This window comes from Xiphophorus couchianus, chromosome 4, assembly GCF_001444195.1.
Source record: "Xiphophorus couchianus chromosome 4, X_couchianus-1.0, whole genome shotgun sequence".
NCBI classification, from domain to species: Eukaryota; Metazoa; Chordata; class Actinopteri; order Cyprinodontiformes; family Poeciliidae; genus Xiphophorus; species Xiphophorus couchianus.
In genome coordinates this window covers 1,744,891-1,767,162 of record NC_040231.1, presented here as the reverse complement: position 1 = coordinate 1,767,162, position 22,272 = coordinate 1,744,891, and the positions used below count along the sequence as shown (strand labels likewise).

Below are 22,272 nucleotides of genomic sequence, written 5' to 3'. Positions count from 1 at the left end.
AACTAAAATTATAAATAATTTTAATTATATAAAATTATATATATATAAACACTAAATAAAGTGTTTGTATATATATTTATATATATCATGGCAGCATGTCATGACAGAGATCAGCATTTGGTTCTCCCGAAGAAAGTATTTTATTTTATTATACCCCATTTTACAACATGCAATATAGGTACAGTTGTTCCCGTTGATATGAGAATGAGAATTTTTGTATTTTGCATGCTTCCCAATGTTTGATTTCTCCCTCTTGCAGAGATCCTTAATAAAAACCTCAAGGACAGTAAGGCGAGTATTTTGGGATTACCAGCTTGTTTTTTGGAACTGGTCCATCATCTAGGTTCAGATTTATTTATTTATTTTTTTTACCTTTTCCACCTTTACCTTCCACTCAACTTTTTATTATGTCTGCATGTAGGCCTGAGCCATCCTCGCCATAATTCTGTCATGTCATGTATAGAACATGCAGAATTTCTGTGTCAAAAATATTTATTTGTCTTATGTTATGTTTAGATTTTTTTTAAATGCTAATTTTGTGTTTTCATTGATGAGAACTGCTTGAAGTAAAGATTATTTAGGGGCTGTATGTTTAAAATTACATTTTCGAATTCAATATGTGAACTTTTTTGGCGATTCCAATTTATGAACCGATGTGTGTGCAGAAAACACCGAAACTCCACAAAGACCAAGAGGTCACAAAAAGAAGAAGCTTTATCGGACTACATCCGATAGAGGGCAGCACAGCAACATTTAGGAGGAGAAGAAGAAGACTCGAAAGACGCGGAAGCTTGCTTGTTTTTATAAAATCTGATGAGAAAGTGGAGAAAACTGAGGTCGAATGTGAACCGGTCGGCTGAAAAAGGAGTTATTGTTTTAGTTTGAGTTGAAATGTCGAACTTTAAGGAATCAATCGATGCTTTAAGTCGCGTTTATGAGCGATATACGGAGTTTGTTCGGAGGAATCCTGCAGCTACCGCTCAGCTGGAGAACACGGTCCGAACCTTGTCCTACCTGATAGCAGGTGAGTCCAGCTCAGCAGCCTCCCTAAAGTATTCACACCCCTTGGAGCTCTGCACATGTTCTCATTCCAGCCACAAACCTCGGTGGTAAAACAACACAAAGGAGCAAAGAACTGTAAAGTAGAATGAAAATAATAAATGGTTTCGCATTTGCAAATGATCTTTGTTTTGATGCCACTGAATACAACAACAGAACAAATATTAGCTGTTAAACTTTTAGGAGATGCACGATTTATTTCTAATTTATAATGAGATCATTTCACCGTCCATCATCTCTGACATGGGAATATTTTGTCAGAAATCATCCATAAAACAAACACAAGTGAAAAAACACTTTTAACAAACATAAATACATAAATAAAGCAACAACATATAAAGCTGAACTAATAAAAACATTAAACCATCATTAAGACGTGTTTATTTAAATTTGGAGGATGTATTTGCTGGTGACCAGATTCACAAACAAGGGCAAAATGAGTTTTGAGGAACTTTGTGGAGTCCAGGCAAACTGCTCCAACACTGAACATCACCTGAATGCACCATCCCTAATGTGAAGCATGGTGGTGACAGCATCATGCTGTGGGAAGCTGGATGGATCTAAATCAGAGCAATCCTGTAAGAAAACCTGCAGAACTGAGACTGGGGTCAAGGTTCAGCTTCCAGCAGGACAACCAGCCTGATGTATTATGGGATGGTTCAGAGCAAAGCAGAGTCACATGGTGCCGGACGGCCAGATGAAAGCTCCACTGGAAGAGTTCAGGCTGAGGAGGAAACTCTGACGTGTTGGTGCAGGACAATCGTTGGTTCTTCTCCGTCTCCGTGGGAAAAGGTTTCATGTCTGCAGGAACTAAAATGTCCGCTACTTTCATTTCAGGGCGCTTCGCTGATTCTCATGAGATTTCTGAGCTTGGTGAGTAAAGCTCTCTGACCTCTGACCTCAAACATGCACTACATTAATTTCTTCTTCTTCTTCTGTCTGGAATCACGTCTAGCTGCCACTGCTTGTTTCCCACAAGCATTTTCCAAATTTGCTCCTTTAAACTGGATTTTAATTTGTGGGAAACAAATTTAACCTGAAGACGATTATTCAGATGTTCTGGTGGAAATGTCGTTTTTCTTCTTCTGATTTAAATTTGAACCAATCATAAACCTTGTTTACGTTAAACTCAGACTTCTATAAGACGGTAAAAATCTTTCATTCGGTGGTTTGGAGTCCATGAATTTGCCCCTGATTGGTCAGGACAGTTTTTTCTCTATAATCTTTGTTTCCTGTCATATTTTCAGTTTACTCTGCCTCCAACCTGCTGGTCCTGTTCAACGACAGCATCCTGCGTAAAGGCTTGCGATGCGCCTTCCCCGTGGTGAGCTCGGCTGTAATTCATCTTCCTGCAGAGTTTTCATCACTTCCTGGCCATCAGGCAGATTAAAATGTAACTTTTTCTGAACTTTTCCCTCCTGCTGCTGTCTGTCCAGCCTCTGTCCCAGCAGAGACTCCTCACCTGGCTGTCAGTCCTGGAGTACGTGGAGGTTTTCCTGGAGGTGGGAGCCGGGAAGCTGTGGGGGGAGGCGGGCCGCTGGCTGGTCATCGCTCTCATTCAGATTTTCAAGTAAAACCTCTTTACTCTTCACTATCAGCATTAAAACTATGAAAATGTTGAAAAGATTCCTGTAAATTTTACTTTAATCAGGAGGCAGGAAGATGGTTTATAAAGATGAAGAAAAATTGGCATTTTTTACATTTCAAAAACAAGTAAAATGAATAAAAAACATAAAATTGGCATTTTAAATTAAAAAAATAAAACTATAGTAAAAATTATAAATGAAAATAAAAACTGAATTTGAATTTTTCTCTAAAAATTAAATAAAAAATCAACCGAATGAAATTACGGAGCCCCTAGGGGACGATGCTGGTCTATTTTGTAAACAGTCACAAATGTCAGTTTAAAATTTCAAATATATACAGATTTAAAGAGCCTCGGTGTTTATTATTATGAACTTTTGGTGCAAAAGCCTGACTGAAAATCGATTTATTCTCTGCATGTTTATGTCTGACTGTATCAGGCTGAGAAGGAAACGGCCCTTTAAACCATTCAGACCAAAACAAAAGAGACTCAATCAAAACTGTCGGATGATTTTATTACCGCGCCATAATAACTCAGAAATAGTCCAAATAGTTTGGATGTATTTTTTTCTTTCTTTCCTACCAAAAGTTTCTGTTTATATCATACAAGTAAGTAGGTCTGTGGTGCAATTCGATCCTAAAGAAAAAGATATAAAACTTCAGAAAGTAGATAATAACAGTCATGGAAAAACCTTACATAACCTGATATAATAGCAGGAAGTACAATGGCCGCTGGAAGAAAGACTGACAGTGTTGAGTTGTGCTGCATGAACTGATCAGAACGTTACTGAGAGAGAACGCAAAAGGAAAAAGAATCGTTCGTGTCCGCTAGAGGCCTCCGTATGAAATACATCAAATAAGCATTTCCCCATAAAAATAAATCAAATAAATAATAAAATAGTACTAAAAAATAAGAAAAATATAATTGGCATTTTTGCATAAAAATGAATAAAATAATAAACAAAATGAAAATAAATAAATTAATAAAAATAAATAAAGATAATGGGCATTTTCTATATAAAAATAAAATACTAACAAATAAATAAAACATAAGAATATTGTCATTTTGCTCTTAAAGCTGCAGTAACTCTGTTCCAGAACTGCTTTTCGTCTCGTTCTTCTTCTGCTGCACAAATCCGGCCTGCAGACTTCACCTCCCATAATCCCCCTGGACAGAGGCTCCGAATACGTTTCTGGAGGTCAGATTTATTTACATTTCTTATCACTGCTTATAAGAAAACCAGCAAAATGTTTGTTTTGTGATTTTATGAGTGTTTTTATCCTTTTGTTGTTTTGTAATCATTTTAAAATAGAGCAGGTCTGAGAGCACAGCCCAGTGGGACTCCTGCAGGGTAAATGTTGTCTGAACGAGGTGTTTTCCTCCACAGACGACCTCGACGGCGAGGATGATGCCTGCTTTGTGGGTCAAAGGTCAGGCCGTGTAATCAGACCTCTGGGCAGCGGTGAGAAACTTTTAACAAGTAAAATCCTCTAAAAACGGCGTAAAGATAAAAATGATCCACATGTTGGGATCCTGAGGTTTCCTCTTTTCCAACGTCTTCACTTTAATGTTTTATTTCTGTCACGTTGTTTGGTTGCTTCTCATCCCATAATAGTTCAGTTATGGATGAGAAACAACCATAACTGGTTGCTTCTGTAGTTACATTTTTATATGTCATTAAAATGTAACTACAAAATAATCTGGAAGAGTTTCCTGGTTTTTATGTTTGAGGCATAAATTATTAACCAAACTCCCCAGAAAAGGTGAGAATCACCATGGAAACCAGCAGTATCGTCTTTCTCATAATTTCAGGTTCAGGTGAAATGTGTCAGAACAGGAATTAGTTGTTTCAGACTAAAGCGAGAGATTTCAGAGTGACATGTGAAATGTGCCATGTTGTAGCTCCGCCCCTGCAGAGCCGGCTGTGGGGCGCGGCGGCGGCGGCGAGGAAGACGAGGAGCAGCCTGAAGGAGAGCCGCCCGCCGACCGAGCTCAGCTTCCAGGAGACGCTGGCCGAGTCAGTTTACATCAGCCGGCCGCTGGTTCACCGTATCCTTCCACCGACCGAAAGCAGATCCTGTTTGAAGCTGCACCGCTCCATTACACCACTAGAGGGAGCTGGCTGCTGCTCAAGGATTTAACGGTTCATCTGGTTTCAGCTGAAGCTTTATGTGAACAAGAAGTTATGGAGGAGGATCCTCGATGTCTGTCATCCTTCCACCAGATTTTACCACCTGAATGATTGTTATTATTATTTAGTCAGAAGTAGCTGCTGTTTTCCTTGAGTTTTCCGGATGGCAGTCCTGTGTCTGGGAGTCTGTGGGAAGCGGTCGTGGAAGCCGTGGCTCGTCTCTGCCGCCCTGGAGCTTTCCAGGTAAACTAACTGCTCCAATAACTTCCTCCTGGCTAAAGCTAGTCTAGAGGATAATCCTGGATGCTGCCGTTTCTTTAATGATGTTTCTGTTAATTCATATTTTTAGGCTTTTTGTTCTTATTTCTTCATGTGGATTTGATCAAATCTTTCAGAAAACAGGATTTCATCTTCAATAAGGTGAAATAAGGAAAAATTAAATGAGATGATTGTTTTTTCCCTGTTGAAATGTTTTTATCGGTAAATCGATATCCTGAGATAAATCCTCAGCTCTGCATCAGCTGAACTCTACGGAGCTAAATTGAGGCCATAAAGTTTGTCCCTCCTCCCCCAAAAATGGGAAGGAATATTAAATTAACAGGAAACTGGGTAAAAGCAGATTTGCAATTGGGGGAAAATGGATTTGAAACTAAACTAACAAAGTATGTGCAACTGGAAAAAAAACACAAAAAATGTCCCAAACTACTTTTCAGATTAAATTTTTTTTAAACATACATTTTGGCCCTGATTTAGTTCCGTAGAAGTGAGTTTGCCTCACTGCGGGATCGCAGAGTGACTCTCCCTCCTGAGTGGGTGTGGAAGTGTTTCACTGGTTCCTGTGGTTTCTGCAGCTTCGCCGTCCTCAGCGACGCCAAGCTGGAGAACCGATGGGAGAAAGTAGAGATGAAGAGGCGGGCCTTCCTGTTGTGCTACTACCTGCTGCGCTCGCCGTTCTACGACAAATTCTCCGAGTGAGTCAAACACCCAGACGAGCTCTGGACCCAACTTAACGCCCAGATTAGTGAAAATCAACACTTCAGTTTAAAAAAATGATGAGATCCAACAAAATCCACAATTCAATTAATCATAAAATAATTTTTCTTCAGTGAAGTGAAAATCTGATTTGTGTTTGTCTGCAGAGAAAAGATCATTTTCCTGCTCAGACTTCTGGCGGATCACGTTCCAGGAATCGGACTCGTGGCGCGTAAGTACCGCAGTCGGCTCACGATGAGACTTCAGCGTTTTTCAATCAAAATGAGATAAAACTGGAAGTACGAGGGTCAGACTGAGAATTTTTCTGTTGTTGAAATTACAAAAATAGTCATAAAATTAGAAGAATAAAGACTCAATGTTGTGAGCAGAGAGTTTTAAAATGACTAGAAAAACTGGTTCTGATGAGTAAAGCTTGGATAGTTGGACATGAGCAGCTCAGTCGGGTTCTTGGATCTTTAACCTGAACAGACTCAGTAGTTTCAAAGTTCTGCTGCTGAGAATAATCTGATGTTAAAGGATGAATTATTTGGCACCATCTGTAAAACTTTTACCAAACATTTTCATCTCTTTATTCTTTGCGTAGGAGATAAAATGACTACTTTCTACTAATATTACAACTTTAATCTGATAATATTATGGGTTTATTCTCATATTACAAACTTTTTCTTGCATTATTTCATCTTTTTCTCATTATTTTTGACTTTCCGTCAATAGCTTATTCTCGTATTTCAGTTTTATTCTCGTTCGATGAATATTTGGACGGGATGTAGTTTTAATTCTCCAGGGAGATCGGATGGACACTGGTGATTCCTGGTTTTTGTTCTTTGGGTCGTTTTGCTTCAGAGAAACATCTGAACTCGTCTCTGCGTGTTTTCAGGCCCTCTGATGGAATACCTCCCCACCTGGCAGAAGATCTACTTCTACAACTGGGGATAAGGGTCCCAACTGGATCCCACTGGATCCGACTGGAAGCTGGACTAACATTCCCACTGGAAATGGAAACATTAAATTCCACAGACTTTGCTCAGACTGAAGTTGTGTTTCTGATCCGGTTTGGCGGACAGCGGAGCGGTCAGGCACGCGGCGTTTCTCCTATCCTGCAGCCTGTGATTTATGCTGCATCGCCACGGTGACGCCGTCGGATGATTTGTGGCGGGACCGCACAGATTTGCTCCGTCCTGCAGGTCGGAGAGCGGCGACGCTTCCCCAGAACCGCTGCTCCTCCTCCAATCATAGAAAACTCTAACATGAATCATTTCCCTGCAGAAATAAAATCGCGGCTGTGAAGAGAAACGAGAAACTCTGAGGGTTTTCCATCTTTATTGACATACTGGATACGGTTCTTTTTGTAGCCTACAAATAAATATCTTGATCCTTTCAGTCCTCATGTGATTGGATTCTATCGGGGCAAGAAAAACATGACAAACATCTGCTGAACGTCGAGTCTGCTCAGAACCCGGCGGCCCGGTTCAGCGACCCGGTCCGGGTTTATCACATCGAACCGTTTCTGAAATGGAAACAATCTGCAAAAGGTTTTAGATTTAAAACAGTAAAAACTGAATCTGAGGTCATTTATAGCAGACTTGAGGCTCAGACAGTCGGGATGCATAGTCAGATCCTCCATCCATGAGCTGTGACCTCTGACCTCTGCTGGGCCAACCCAGAGGTTTGCATCAGGGCTAAGCTGCTTAACTGTCAGCAGAGGTCAGAGATGCTTTACGGAGCTAAATAAGGGCCATAAAACTTGCTTACCAAAGGAAAATAATTTAAAAGCTGGAACAAAAATATTTAACTGATTATTTTTAACTGTGAAAAACATTTATAATAAAATGTTTCTTAACAAAACAAATCTGAAACTGAAAAAATTATTTGGAAGTTGAAAATAAAGATTTGAAACTAGAAGATAAACAATTTACTGGGAAAAATATTTAAAACTAAAATTATTTCCACTAAAAAAAATTACTTTGAAACAGATGGAAGTTCAAAATTTCTCATTCAAATGTTTTTTTTTTTAAACAAACTTTCTGGCCCTGATTTGTCTCCATATTGCCCGGCCGTCAGCTCAGGACTGACCTGAAATCAGTTCTTCTCATAGCAGAAAAACAACCAAACTCAACTGAAAGTCAGCAGCTTTTAAACATGATGGATTTATGAAACACAGCGCCTTGTCTTTAGTATCACAATAAAACAAAAACTTTAAATGTTACGAATCAAAATCACATTAATTTCTGGATAAAGAAAATAAAGATTTAAGTCCTCAGGTTGAAAATCTACGACCAGCAGGTTGTGGACAGAACAACGGGTGTTTTAGAAAAGATTCGATACTTTCTGACGGCTTATGAAAATAAAAGTCACGATTCTGCTAATGAGGGAAGAAATACTGTCTCTAGTGGAGGACAGGACAGGGGACGCCGTCTTTCCCATGCAAGCCTTCCCGCGTCTCGCCCATCTCCTCGCTCCAAACGCGCACGTCCGTTTGCCGGTTGGTTCTGCCGGCGCCGCTCAGTACGACCCGTAGCGGTCCTGGGAAACAACGCCAGTCTCAGTGAGGTGAAGAAGAAGAAGAAGAGCGACGGAGATGCTAGCAAAGCGCCGCATGACTCACCTGGATGGTGTTCATCACACCGTTGGCGAGGACGGCCATCTTCCCCGCTACGGTTTTCACCCCCTGCTTGAACTGGGCCATGTCCGGGCCGGAGGGAAGAACGCTGTCTAAACCCGAACCCCGGCCTGCGGGAGGAAGCACAGCGCTGAGTCCGCCGCTGAAAGTAGTCCCTGTTAGCTACCTAACGAGCTGATTGGAGCAGGAACGATTTCTGTACTTTTACACCTTTTGGACCGACTACAGCTGGAACTGGTACCAGAACATCAAATGGATCAAGCTAAAAACATTCAGTTCCAGAATCAGGAGAACTGTTCTTTCTGCGGACAACCAACCAAAAATGAATCACATCAACAGGTCCTATCAAAACACACAGGAAGCTAGCTAGCTAGCATTAGCATCTGACACGTTTCCTGAAGACTTTAGAAACGAATGAATGTTAAAATCAGTGTGAAGGAAAATTTCTTCCCATAATAATGTTGTCGATTATTTTTTAACCCTCCTGTTAAACGAGACTTTTTATCTGTATTCTCAGAACTTCAGCTGTATTGATGTGAAATGAATAAAAATTGACAATATTGTGTGTTTTGGGGGAGTTTGGGGGAGCGGCAGATCGACAGGTGGATTGGTGAAGCGTCTGCTGTCAAGCGGTCCATCATGGTGAAGAGAGAGCTGAGCCAAAAACGAAGCTCTCGATTTACCGGTCGATCTACGTTCCCACCCTCATCTCTGGTCACGAGCTTTGGGTCATGACAGAAAGAACGAGATCGCGGATACAAGCGGCCGAAATGGGTTTTCTCCTTAGGGTGGCTGGGCTCTCCCTTAGAGAGAAGCTCAGTCATCAGGGAGGGACTCAGAGTAGAGCCGCTGCTCCTTCACATCGAGAGGAGCCAGTTGAGGCTCAGGCATCTGGTCAGGATGGACGCCTCCCTGGTGAGGAGTTCAGGTCCCACCAGGAGGAGGGGAAAACCCAGGACACGCTGGAGGGACGATGTTCCTGGGCTGGCCTGGGAACGCCTTGGGATTCCCCAGAAGAGCTGGAAGAAGTGGCTGGGGAGGGAAGTCTGGGCCTCCCTTCTGAAGCTGCTGACCCCGCGACCCGACCCCGGATAAGTGGAAGAAAATGGATGGATGGATCAGAATCAATGTTGACCCCACGCTCGTGATCAAATCTGAGCTATTCCTAAAAATACCTTTTTTTTTACCAATTGGGATTCAACCGGCTAAAACTAATATTTTTAACCAGAACAAATTAAAAGGTTTTCCTATTTTCAAAAGGAAACATGAATTTTACAAAGAGAAAAGCTACAATAATGTAAATATCTCAGACTTAATAAACAGGTTTTGTTGGAAAGAGCCAAAGGCCGGATCTCTGGTTTCCTGCAGCTTCCTGTGGGATCAGAAACCGGGTCGACTGCAGGTTCATTGTTGCCTGGAAACAGTTTGGCTTCGTTCACAGAGCTTTCTAATTAAAGGGTTTCTGACCCCAACGCGACCCGAACGCAGCGCCGTCAGTCGGGTCGCCCGCTGCTGAACGCAGCGCCGTCAGTCGGGTCGCCCGCTCCGCTGCTGAACGTAGCGCCGTCAGTCGGGTCGCCCGCTGCTGAACGGCAATGGGATGATCCCGGGTCTCACCTCTGCTGTCGCTGCCGTCTCCGAACAGATCTGCGGAACTGATGGAGCTGCTGCCCGACAGACTCTCCAGCTTCGTCTTTGCCTCGTACTGACAGGAAGAACACAGTCAGCTGACGGGTTCTGCTTCGTCAAAGTGGGTCCGGCCCGAACGGCCGCTCACCTCGGCATTGCTCTCCCGACCGAAGAACATGTCGGAGGAGATGGCCTTGGCGTTGGCGAACTTCTGCCTGGCCTCGCTGGACTCCGACCCGGCGGACGACGCCTCGGCTTTCCTCCGGCTGGGCAGCCTGAACCCAGAAGGAGAAGCAGCATCAGAACCGGAGCCGATCCGGAGAGTCGGGCTGCGTGAGGATGAGCGGATACCTCTCTCCGATTGGCTGGATGCTGGAGATGGTGAATTCCTCCTTGGGCTCGTCCTTCTCCAGAGCCCAGGCGGCGGTGAACGAGGCGGTGCCGCCGTCGGCGTCCCACCGCGACCCGAAGCCGTCTCCCACCGTGAACGGGTTGTCCTTGTACCTGGAGAGCAGAACGGGTCAGAACACGCTGCTCACCGGTTCTGATTAGAAATACACCGATCCAACATTGATATCTGGATCGATCCCCAAAACAATTCCAGATGGACATGAGCTGCGTTTCTGGAACAAATATGCACAAAACTTTGATACTGAACTAATGTAGAAAAAACCTGGTTTTGTTCTGTTTCTATTAAATAAGAAATAAAATTAAAATCACATGTGAATAAGTTCGTTCACACAATAAATCATTGTGGTTTGTCTCCGCTTGTTGATCATGTGACGCAGAAAAAATGTTTCCATTGCAGTTTTACAAAATAAACCAATTTCAATACAACTGAAAAAAAACAAAACACCTTGCTAGCACCAAAACATTTTATCAAAAAATCTTTTTTTCTCAAGATTGCTTCAAAATATCAAACTGGATATTCGATTGGTAGCCGATCCATCAGGACAGATCTACTCAGTCTAGTTCTATGTGTTGTGCTCTCAACGACATCATACTTCTTTATTTTATATTTATTATTCCTAATTGAACTTTTTGAACCATTTGAAAGAAGGTTTATTGCAGTTTATTTTGGTCAGTTTATTATTTATTTAACGAACTGCACAGAATGAACAAATGAAAGTTGTTTGTACATGTTTGACCAAACTGGTGGAGCTACTGGTGTATTTGTGCTGTACTGGTGCCGTCATCAAATACATTCATAATTCAGTTCATTTATGTCTGAGTTAAAAATAAAACGTTTTGAGTCAATTCAGCTGTTTTTGAACACCAAACCTCAGATATCAGAATCTGTAGTGAACAATGGATCGGTGCATCTCTAATTTCTAACATGTTGGTTACAAATAAAATACCTAAATAAACCAGATCGGAATTATTTTCATTATTTCAATTTCATCATTTAGTGAAATAAATACCAAACAGTAAAAAACTATGAAAATATGTGAGGAAGGGTGTGTGTGTGTGTGTGTCGTACTTTGGGGGTCCGGAGGTGAATCCCGGCTCGTCAAACAGGTCCAGTTTGGAGCGGGACGACGTCTTGGCTCCTACCGGCGTCTCCTGCTCGATCACCTGCATCTCTGACATCACAGAGTGAGACACGACGCTGCGACAGGAAACCAGAGTCACGTTTAAGTCCAGAACACCGGCACGGACCTGAGCAGAACCCGGACCGGACCGGTTACCTGCGGCCACCGAAGCCCATCCCCAGCCGCTCCGCCTGCTCCCTCTTCTTCCCCTCCAGGTTCTGCAGCTTCTTCTCCTCCATCTTCCTGTCGATCTGCAGCTCCTGGTAGGCCAGCCGCATGGACGCCACGCTGCAGCGGAAACACGCAGCGCCGTCACACGTCTGCGCCGCCTGACTTACCGCCGACAGGAAGCGGGAGCGGCTTCCTCACATGGACTCCTCGGCTTGCTTCTTGGCCTCGGCCACCTGCTCCTCCCTCAGCTTCTCGGCCACCTGCGCCTGCTTCTCCACCTCAGAGAAGCTTTTGCTGCTCACCTTCTGCGCACCCAGACCTTTCTTTGCTCCGAGCTGCAGAAACAGATGCACACTGCACTAATCAGATTTATATTTGTAGAAAAGGAAAGTCTGGAATCATTTTCTACTCCACTTCATAATTTTGGTTCCTCACATAAAACCCCAATGCAATTCACTCAAATTGGTGGTTGAAAAAAAGTGGAAAAGTTACAGACTTAAAAGGAACTGAGGCACGTTTACAGATTTATGCAGAACGATAAAGTTACAGCAGCCCTGATCCTCATGATTCAGCTGTTTCCCTCACTTCAGTAAATAAGTGAACACCGAGCTTCAAGGAGGTGACAGAGAAATGCGCCGCAAAAAAACATGAATGACACAAAACACAAAAAATGCAACAGAAAAACTTTGCAACCAAAAATGTTCCAAGAAAAAAACCTACAACCAAAAAAAAAGGAAAAGAAAAAATGTTGCGATCACAGGAAGTAAAAGCAAAAAGAAATGCTGCAAACAGCAAAAACAGCAGCAAGTTTAAAACACTTCACCCACTAAACAGAAATCCTCCAGACCACTAGGGGGACTCAACTGGGACCAGAGCTGCAGTAAAGACAGCATGTCAAAAAGAAAGTTGGAGGAATAAAAAAAGGTGAGTTACACTCCATCTGTATTTCAAACACATTATAGAAGATCAGCATATTTACGTTGGTAATATTACAGACTCTAGACTCCGCCTAGTGGTCTGGATGACTTCCATTTAGTGGAGTGAGTTTTTATACTTGCTGTCATTTTTACTTTTTCCCTTTTGATTCTATTTCCTGTGTTTGTTACGACAAACACAGGCCCTAGTACAAAGTACTAGGGCCAGGCCAAAAAAAGATTTTTTAAAATAAAAATGAACAGAATAAAATCCTGGTGTCACAATACAGAAATATACTCAAAACATGACAAAATGTCGTATTATGAGAAAAAAAGTTTACAAAGTCAAAACAATATGAGGATAAACTGAGAATATTATAAACAAAGTAGCAGGATGAAGTGGGGTTTTTATTACCTACAAAAACAAACTATTGCATCTTTGAACTGTTTAGAAAATCAATAAAAATTGTACTCATGTTTTGAATAATTTTTAAATTTACTGTTTTTGTATTTTTTTCTTACAGTAGTGACGTGTGTGTTGTTATGCTTGTAACTTTTTGATCTCTTCCTCTAACCTGCTACAGATGAAAATTAGCCTCTTGTGATTTGTTCATGTTGATTGATATGCATAGAAAATAAATAATCATAATCTGGTGTTTGATTCTCACCCCTTTCTTTGCAGCCATGGGTTTCTTCTTCCCAATGATGGACGGCTTCACATCTGCAACACAGCAGAACGTTTCTCAGCTCTCAGCATGTTTTCATCAGAGAAACGAAGCTTTAGCTGTAGATGCTTCTCTAGTTCGGTTAATTGTGTAACAGCGGCAGTAAAAGGTCGGCTCAGGTCGTCTCTGCAGCGCGGCGCTTCTCCTCCGTCTCCTGTAACTTCATGGGAACCAGCGAGACGAGGAGAAGGAATTTAAACTGAACCGATCAGCTGTCAGAGCGGGGATTGTTTGTGTCATTAAAGCGTCCATCAGCGGCGGGTTTCTGTCAAAATGCTCCGTTTGAAAAGCTTCAAGCAGAAAACCGATTATTACCCACACAAAGGCCAGAGGCACAAAGCCGTTTCTAACACACAAGCAGCCGGATTAAGATGCTCTGGTCAGGAAGAAACAAACATCTGGCCACACGGCAGCATGGAGGCTGTGAAACGCCATGCAGCAAACCTTCACCTGCAGCCGGCGGGCCGCTCTGCGGGGACAAACGCATGGAGTCCGCTACGGTACAAGATGGCCGACAGATCCATAGTTATAGCACAGACAGAGGAGACTCAGCAAACAGGAACATCTGAGCTCAGATAAAAGCTCCAACCTGGCTCTGATTTATGGGAATTAATCACTAAAATGGAAACTTCTGCTAAATGTTTTAGTGCTGAACTGATGAATCGATTATTGAAATAATCATCAACTAACTTAGTGGTTTATCCACTCATTACCTGGAACACACAGATCCTAAAAGAACAACACAGAGCAAAAGCCAAAGCTCTACAAAATATATGAACATTTTGCACTTAAGATAAAAACCAACCTTTTCATAGTCAGGATATTTAGAAACAGATGCTACAAATGATCAAACGTTCACTAGATTAATGCAGTTATTGCATTTTAGGCAATAAAATGCTTATTTAAAAGAAAAAAAAAGAAATAGAATTACTTGCTTGTTTGCATCTTTTAATGTAAAATGGAGACTGAAACAGTTTTAACTGAGTGATTGCCAGAACCTTTTAGTAAAACAGATCTTTGATCTCATTAAGTTTCGTCGTGTTTATAAAAAGGTTTAATAAAAAGAAGAATAGTGTCTTGATGAGGCCGTTTCAGGCTTTCTGACGGTTTCCTTCTCACTTGTCCAGTCCAGAACCTGAACATTTTATAATAAATATTATTTTTACCCTGATTTATTAATTATTTCTTCCTAAACTCAAAAGATGAACCATTTGTGTGTCAACTTAGGAAAGTATCTGGTTTTCCGCAGGATCTTCTTGTCACAGAGAGTTTTTCTCAAACATAAAATCATATTTTAACATCAACCAGGATGTTTATCTGAAACTTTCTGGCTCAGAAACTGGGAGAAGCTCTGAACTTCAGAAGCATTAAATCAGACGATATGAGGATTTACTCACCAATGGAGGCTTTGGGCGACGTGCTCAGACCGTCGATGCTCGGCCCGTCCTCTGGTTCTGTAACAGGACGGATTAAACACGACTGAAACCAGCAGAAACACTCTGCATTGATAATATACAGTCATAAACATAACGGGAGAATAATAGGAATCTAATAGGAATCTAACCATCTACAGCGACATTAAAGAGGTCCAGTCAAAGTAACGACTCCATGTCTAACTGCATATATGAAGAAGAAAGATTCTTCACAGATGGATCAACATCTGCGTGCTTTGACTTGATTCCAATATTTTTGTATATTTATTGTCTAACAAAGATTTGAACGTGTGATTGTTGACATGCAGAATGTTCCTTTATTTACTGAAGACAAGCAGATTTACATCAAAATATGAGAGAATAGAGGAAAATGACACGTTAGGGCAGAAACAGTTAATCATGATCAGGACTACTGAAATAATCATGAACTAATTTAATAATCAATTAATTCTTAACTGGAGACCAAAAAGACCATTTCCTGAAAATGAACAACATATTCAGAGCTGCAATTAAGCCAAAACTGTACAAAATACAAACATTTTGCATTAAAGATTAAAAACCTTTTTGCCTGAAAAACTCCTCCAGTTTTAGTTTCACTTGGTTCAGATTGCTGTCATTAGATTTTAGGCCACAAAATGTTTATTTTATTATTTAAAAGAGAATTTTGTTTTTTTTGCATCCTGTAATGTATTTCAAATTTTCTGTTAAAAATGCTTAAATGAAAAATCTGCAGAATTTGTAAAGTTTTTTATCAGAAAATTAGTCCAAATGATCAAATACTACAACTGCAGTTAGTTGCAGCCCCAACAAGATGAATTTTAACTCCTCTGAACTGAAAACTTCATGAAATTTGAGAGGAGAAGCTCCTGCTTGTGATTCCACCCTGAGATTAAACATATAGGTTAATGTGAAACTAAAGGTTTGTGTTTGTAAAAGCTTAGTGCTGCTTGTTTTTCTGATGTTCCTGCTTCATCTCCTGTAATCCGGTTAAATCCTGGGAGTAAACACACAGGATGGACATGAACTTCTGCATCACCAACAGGACCCTTCAAGGTAAACACTCCGACTGCTGTGCTTCACTTACGGCCGTCATCCTGGGCTTTAGGCGCCGAGTCGGTCAGCTGGGAGGAAACAGTGGCTCCGTTCTGCTCTGCAGGGGGCGCTATGCTCCACTCATTAGAGAACTGAATAGAGAGAAGAAAAGAATGCTGCTGATGAATAACGAAATGTACAGACGTGCTAAACGATTCAGTTCCAACTCGTCTATAATAACGTAGCACGTTGTTCACTGAAGCTTTAACTGCAACAATCACTGCAACTCCCTGCTGGGTTGTTATAACATCAGGCTGTAATGTTCCATCAGCTGGACAGACGGACTGAATTCACAGATGGTCAGGCTGATTGGAGAGAGCTGGCAACTTTAACCACAGCCTGACATCACATTAAACAACAATTAGTTTGTCTAGTTTCTCGCAATTCTGCGATCGTGAAAATTCACGTAAATTCAACAGATCACTGTAAAAATCGAGCCATTTAAGTTCTTTAAAAAATAAAAATATTTTTTGTGTCCAGTCTGCTTGTTTTTCCTTTCATCGTTTTTCTATATGTAGATTTCATAACGAAGAAAAAATATCAAAATTTCTTGCAGATATAAAGTAGCGCCAAAATCATTGATTTTGACTGGCAAAAAAAAATTAATCCTGAAGGAATTGAATAATATTGCAGTTGCATATTTTCATAGTATTTTCAGCTCTAGTGTATTCTGTTTACAGATGATTAAAAATGTTTTTATTCATCATTTATTCTCACATCCTCATATCAGCTTCCCAAATTCAGTCTAATACATTTGAAACTAGATTTTTAAATATAGTGTATTATTATCATTATTTTTGTTACTATTACTAAATGTGAAAGTAGCTTTTTAAATAAAGTTAGGATCAAGTGGAACCTGTGAATGTTCAGCGAAGAAGTCGTCGTCCTTCTTCTCGGCGGCGGCAGACGCTCCTCCTGCAGACGAATCGATCCACAGCTGCAACAGCAGCAGCACCTTATTACTCTAATTACTACTTTTCTTTTTATTCTAATGTTAAAGATATGTTTATTATATTACTGTAGGGATTACACACCCTGTGTACTCTGGACAGGATGTGCAGAGCTGCCACACACACACACACATACACACACACACTGATAAATGTCTTTATCAGCATTTTGTAACAAGTCAAAGATCCTGTTAGCTCAGGTTGTATAAGCAGACAGAAGGAGATGAAGGCTGCTTCTTCTCTGCATTACCAGTAGATCTGATGTTTGTTTGATTTCTCTGGGAGATCAAATTTAGCCCCGGCCATCTTGGTTCTCACCTCGGTGCCGTACTTTGACAGCGCCGCGTTAGCCAGCTGCCGGATCTTCTCCCGGTACATCTGGGCGGCGCGGCTGTTGTACTTGGCGTTGGTGTCGTTGGTGGAGCAGCCGTGCTGACGGAAGAAGGCCGTCTACAGGAGGAAGTGGAAAGCGTTACCATGGCGCCAGGAGGCCAAACGTCACCTGACCTCAGAGCAGCGATCTCACCGCGTTGGCGTTCCCTCCGACCTGCATGCATCTGAGCTGGAACCAGTTCCAGTTGGAGTCCAACTCTGTGGATCTGAGGAGAAATGAACCGTGTGTCAGACTGAAGCCGCTCATCGGCGTTTACACGCTGAAGCTGCTGAGCTGTGGCGGTCTGAGGCCCACCTGATGAAGCTGAGGTGGACGCCCAGCGAGCGGTGGATGCCAGAGCAGTCGATGCACAGGAACACGCCGTGCGAGATGCTGGCCCAGCTCGGGTTTTTGGCAGCGCAGTCGAAGCAAACCTGCACAGGAAACACAAATTCATCTCGTTGTACTGCTGAAAACACTGAGCAATGGCAATAAATGTAATTAATAAAGTTGCCCAACGTCCAACATCCACAGAGGAGAAACTCACCAGTCAGTCAAACAGAAAACAACTTTAACCAGTAAAGCATGGTGAGGTCTGTCACGACAGCAAATTCTGATGGACGATAAATCAACCCAGATATAATATTGTTGTTTTGACACCATTTTCAAGTAATATATTCATTTGTTTATTTATTCGAATCCCCATTAAAGCGGTTATCAATCTTCCAGAAGTCCAAACACAAAAATATTCATGCCACACACAGACCACTTTGGCATTAACGATAATATAGCAAGATTAATCAGACATGATATTTGGCAAATTACATACATAAAGCTAGATTTAAAAAAATTATATTTAATAAAAATAAGATTTCAGTGCTATTTTAAAAGAATGTGCTTTTTAAATTGAAAGTCTTTAGGTAATTTAATCCACTCCTGAATTGCTCTGTAAAGAACAGATTTTTGTAACAAGTTAGTTTTAATTAATTTTGTCTCATAAGAGCTAAAATGATTATGTATCTGATCAGATCAAAGACTAATAAACCTAACACTGGAACCGAAGAATATATTAAATATCCAAAATTAAACATGACAACCAAAAACAATAAATAGGAAAAATTTTATTTTTTTTCCATTTACTTTGTTCAATGTTTTAGTTTGAGAAAGTCAAGCAGAGTCCAGTCCTCACATTTGATGTGTTATTATTATTATTCACTGTGTGCACATTCATTATGTCTGTGAGTATTTTTACCATATTATCATCATTTTTAGGAATATTTTCTAAATAAAGATAGATAAACCTGGAAACATATTCAAAGGTTTCCTGGATGAAATGAGAGAGATTGTAGACGGACCAATAATTATTGGATCATTTGTACAACATAAAATTATAAAAATACATACATATTTTTTATTATATTAATGTAACATTTTTATACAGTTTATTTAAATAGCTCTGGTTCAGAGCAAAGGTTATCTCCAGAAAAACAGAAGTATACCATTAATTTCTTCAGTTTGATCCTCATTATAATGCTTTACAGTTTTGTTGTGTCTGTTATGCACTTGTACTTTTTATTCTTTTTTGGTATTTGTTTTCTTTTTTTATGTAATTTGAGTCTGTAATAAAATCTATCTATCTATCTATCTATCTATCTATCTATCTATCTATCTATCTATAACTCCAGCCCTTGAGGGCCGCTGCCCTGCAACGTTTAGATGAGCCTCTGCTGCACCACCTGAATACAATAATTAGGTCATTAAGGCTCAGAGAACTAATCTACACAAGAAGGAGGTAATGAAGCCATTTCATTCCAGTGTTTTGTACTCGTGGCACATCTAAAAACTGCAGGACTTTGGCCCTTGAGGACTGGAGTTTGACACCCCTGATCTATGCTATTCAGTAAAAAAGTTAATAAAAAACCAGTTTGTTTCATGGATTCACTGACCCTCCTGATCATGCACATGGTGACAGTGGAAAGGAAGATTTGCCTTTCACTGCAGAACCAACCAGGCTCAGTAATAAATGTTGACTGAACTTTGTGGAGTAACAATTCAGGAATTTGTTAAGCAATAAAACGTAAAGTTCAGGTTCTCAGCCTGTGGTTGGGGGAATAGATGCTAAATTAAACCAGCGTGTCCCACTGAGCTGCATCCACCTAAAAGTCAAACATATGAGTGATGTGAAATTCAGCAACAGTATTTGTGGAATGTCTTCATCAATGTGACTGACTCATCCCTAAATGATTTAACATTCCTGTGAGAACAAGTCAAACCGGATTCAGTGAACAGAAATAAACTTCCTAGCAGACAATAGAAGAAATCTGATAGTAGCAAACAAACCAGACGCAACAACTTCAAGAACAAATAGATTCTCACATGGTTCAAGATGATGAGTTACTCATTAGGGTCAGACAGTTTTTGTTCCTCTCAGACTGATGAAGTATCTGCATTTACAGACTGATGGCAGGTCATTTAGAAACATGTTACAAAACTACCAACACAGTGAAAGACGTAAATGGTTTCATGAGCGACATGTTGAGGTCAGATTCTGTTTTTTTAAAAAAAGTCTCTCTCAAGATTATATCCATTTATGTATCATTACACATGTTCCTAAGTTATATCTTATTTTAATAAACAAAGTTAATTAAACAACATACTTTTTTACATTTGATTACCTTTCAGAGCAAAAGCTGGAAGCGTTCAGCTTTGGTGCTTTTGATGAACAGAAATGTTCAACTTTTATCTCTTAAATTATATTAATATCTCCAACCTCCCGTGCTATACAAATAAAATTTGATTGATTGATTGATTAATAACAGCTGTTCCACTTCCGCCTGCTAAAATAGTTGCTAAGCTGACAGAACTCTGAGTCACAAACATCAAACTAACTTACAATTATTAGATTTAAAATATTTGTCATGGTTCCAAGTCACTGTCAAGATTTTAATCTATGAAGGACAAACAGCCTTTACCAGGAAGAAAAAGGTTTAAATCTAAACTCGTGTCTAAAACCAAATGCAACAGATTATATAGTTATTATACCTGAAAGTAAAAACTTCAGTAAGTAAACAACTAACAAACTATAATTATAATCTAAAACTTCTGAAGCTGTTTTTGCAATCAGCCAAAAACGAGCTGTTTAAGGAAAGATTTTTAAAATTAGCTAAAAACTCAGCTTTTTCATGAATGTATCCGAAATGGTGAATGTGGCCTGAATAGACCAAAATATATATTATATTTTGTAGGATCAATCACAGTTCACTTACGCAACATCATATTTCTGTTCCATCTGGTCATGTTTCAGTGAAGCAACATTAGGTGGTTTCTAAGCGTTAAACAGGGATGAAGAAATACCACAACTACAGGTGAAGGAGAACAAATTAAATGGCTTTGATGAAAAATGTGTGACATAATTTTCAACCTGAGGTTTTAAGAGCTGTAACATATCAGACACAGCTTGACTTAACTATTAGCAAAGCGATCAATGTGGCGAAATAACTCGATATTGGCATTCATATTTGTTTTCTGTGACTGATAAAAACAATATTCTATTAAAGCCGATAGGTTTTTTCCGGTGACAAGGCTTCAAAGCAGCGAAGCTATCAGGTTTTCTTCCAGGGAAACACGAACCGTTTACGTGGCCTTTGGGTTTGACTCGGGAGCCGGCAGGCTAGCAGCTGTTAGCTCCGGTTCTCCGTAGTTTTCAATGGGAAAGCATTAGCTCCCGCTAGCTCTTAGCTGCCGTTAGCTTCACTTAGCAGCAGATGCTAACTGCTACTAACCAAATATGTAAATTAAACCAACATATGCCGGTTAAAGGTAAACTCAAATAACAACAGAACACAGATCAACGACATCGAATGCCGTTACCTTGTTTGTAGGAATTGATCTCAATCTTTTGAAAATCGTCAGGATTTCGGTCTTATTTGGTTCCGTAGCCATCTTGCCACTGTGGATGACAAGTTCCACGAGCTGACGTCACTACAGAAAGTCGCGTGGACCATAGAAAAGCGAAAGTAATTCTGTAATAATTAATATATATACACATATTTTTAAAAAGTAAAGCAAATCGATGCCACAGCAGTTTAATTGAAAATACTCGTTTCAGACAGAAAAATGTTTAAATTCATTAACGGTTTCCAAATAATACATAATGTAATTCTATCCAACCAATCAGCATTAAGATGATAATGGGATTATTACATGCGAGTATTGATGACTGACCACATTTTTGCAAACATAATTTTTAACTCAGTACAGAGATGAATATGGACACCATGTCCCACAGGATGTTTCAGCAATATAACATGACATAAAGATGGTGACAACTACTGGTCAGCCATATAATGTTACAAGGATGCAGCAAGTTTTAGATAGATTTCTATCATATGTTTGAAAATAAATAAACAGATAAACAAAATGGAAAGCCCCATTAGATATTTTCAGGATCTCTGGTTCCTGGTTAAAATGGTAGAACAGCAAAAGAAGAAACAAAGAGATTACATAAGTAAATTAAATTAATTTTAAATCCAGTACTTTGAAAAAAGTACTAGACTAAAAGTTTCTTCTAGTTGAACCTATTTGTCACATTTTTTTCAAGAAATTTTATTAGCGGACAAAAATACAAACAAAAAACAGGTTTCAAACAATCAGTTATCAATCAAGTTTACTTCTATAGCACATTTCAGCAACAAGGCAGTTCAAAGTGCTTTAAATCATAAAAACACAAAAATAAAATGTTATAAACAATCACAGTCACCAATTAAGAAAACCAGAAAACAAAAATTACATTTTGTCAAGTGACATCATCAAGATCATCAATACAGATCAAATAGGTTGATGGATATTCCATTCATTATGGTTCAAATGCAAAGTTAAACAGGTGGATTTTAGCTTTGATTTAAAGGAACTCAGGGTTTCCGCAGTTTTGCAGTTTTCTGAAAGTTTGTTCCAGATCTGTGGTGCATAGAAACTGAAAGCTGTTTCTTTATGTTTATTTCACTGATCACACTCTGGCCTGATTACTGCCGGATCTATAGAGTCAATAAATAAATGAAACAGAACC

At 40.1% G+C, this 22,272-nt stretch overlaps 2 protein-coding genes across 5 annotated transcripts; one reads left to right on the top strand and one right to left on the bottom strand.

The window, feature by feature from the left end:
* Positions 1-746: 746 nt before the first annotated feature.
* On the top strand, positions 747-7,148 carry pex16 (peroxisomal biogenesis factor 16). Its single transcript, XM_028014660.1, has 11 exons — positions 747-1,024; positions 1,897-1,932; positions 2,307-2,383; positions 2,496-2,629; positions 3,742-3,842; positions 4,032-4,106; positions 4,547-4,693; positions 4,946-5,018; positions 5,627-5,746; positions 5,915-5,979; positions 6,646-7,148. Exons 1-11 carry the CDS (start codon positions 892-894, stop codon positions 6,702-6,704), a joined length of 1,020 nt encoding a protein of 339 aa, XP_027870461.1. The 5' UTR covers positions 747-891; the 3' UTR covers positions 6,705-7,148.
* arfgap2 (ADP-ribosylation factor GTPase activating protein 2) lies at positions 7,072-21,213 on the bottom strand. Of its 4 annotated transcripts, none has more exons than XM_028014655.1 (17): positions 21,078-21,213; positions 17,523-17,641; positions 17,361-17,433; positions 17,153-17,284; positions 16,741-16,821; positions 15,877-15,976; positions 14,757-14,813; positions 13,810-13,854; positions 13,303-13,355; positions 11,919-12,055; positions 11,706-11,837; positions 11,498-11,626; positions 10,369-10,521; positions 10,166-10,292; positions 10,006-10,093; positions 8,374-8,498; positions 7,072-8,291 (listed from the first exon to the last, which is right to left on the bottom strand). In XM_028014655.1, exons 1-17 carry the CDS (start codon positions 21,147-21,149, stop codon positions 8,271-8,273), a joined length of 1,644 nt encoding a protein of 547 aa, XP_027870456.1. In that variant the 5' UTR covers positions 21,150-21,213; the 3' UTR covers positions 7,072-8,270. The 4 variants fall into 4 exon arrangements, with proteins under 4 accessions (XP_027870456.1, XP_027870459.1, XP_027870457.1 ...); XM_028014658.1 differs by lacking the exon at positions 21,078-21,213 and adding an exon at positions 20,838-20,982; XM_028014656.1 differs by lacking the exon at positions 13,810-13,854.
* Between the last annotated feature and the right edge of the window lie 1,059 nt (positions 21,214-22,272).

Coding starts and splice junctions, on each gene's coding strand:
- pex16 (XM_028014660.1), top strand. CDS start 892: ATGTCGAACTTTAAGGAATCAATCGATGCTTTAAGTCGCGTTTATGAG. Junction 3,843..4,031: donor CTCCGAATACGTTTCTGGAG/GTCAGATTTATT, acceptor TTTCCTCCACAG/ACGACCTCGACGGCGAGGAT. Junction 5,747..5,914: donor TTCTACGACAAATTCTCCGA/GTGAGTCAAACA, acceptor GTTTGTCTGCAG/AGAAAAGATCATTTTCCTGC.
- arfgap2 (XM_028014655.1), bottom strand. CDS start 21,149: ATGGCTACGGAACCAAATAAGACCGAAATCCTGACGATTTTCAAAAGA. Junction 11,627..11,705: donor ATGGGCTTCGGTGGCCGCAG/GTAACCGGTCCG, acceptor TTCCTGTCGCAG/CGTCGTGTCTCACTCTGTGA. Junction 10,094..10,165: donor GTCGGGAGAGCAATGCCGAG/GTGAGCGGCCGT, acceptor TCTTCCTGTCAG/TACGAGGCAAAGACGAAGCT.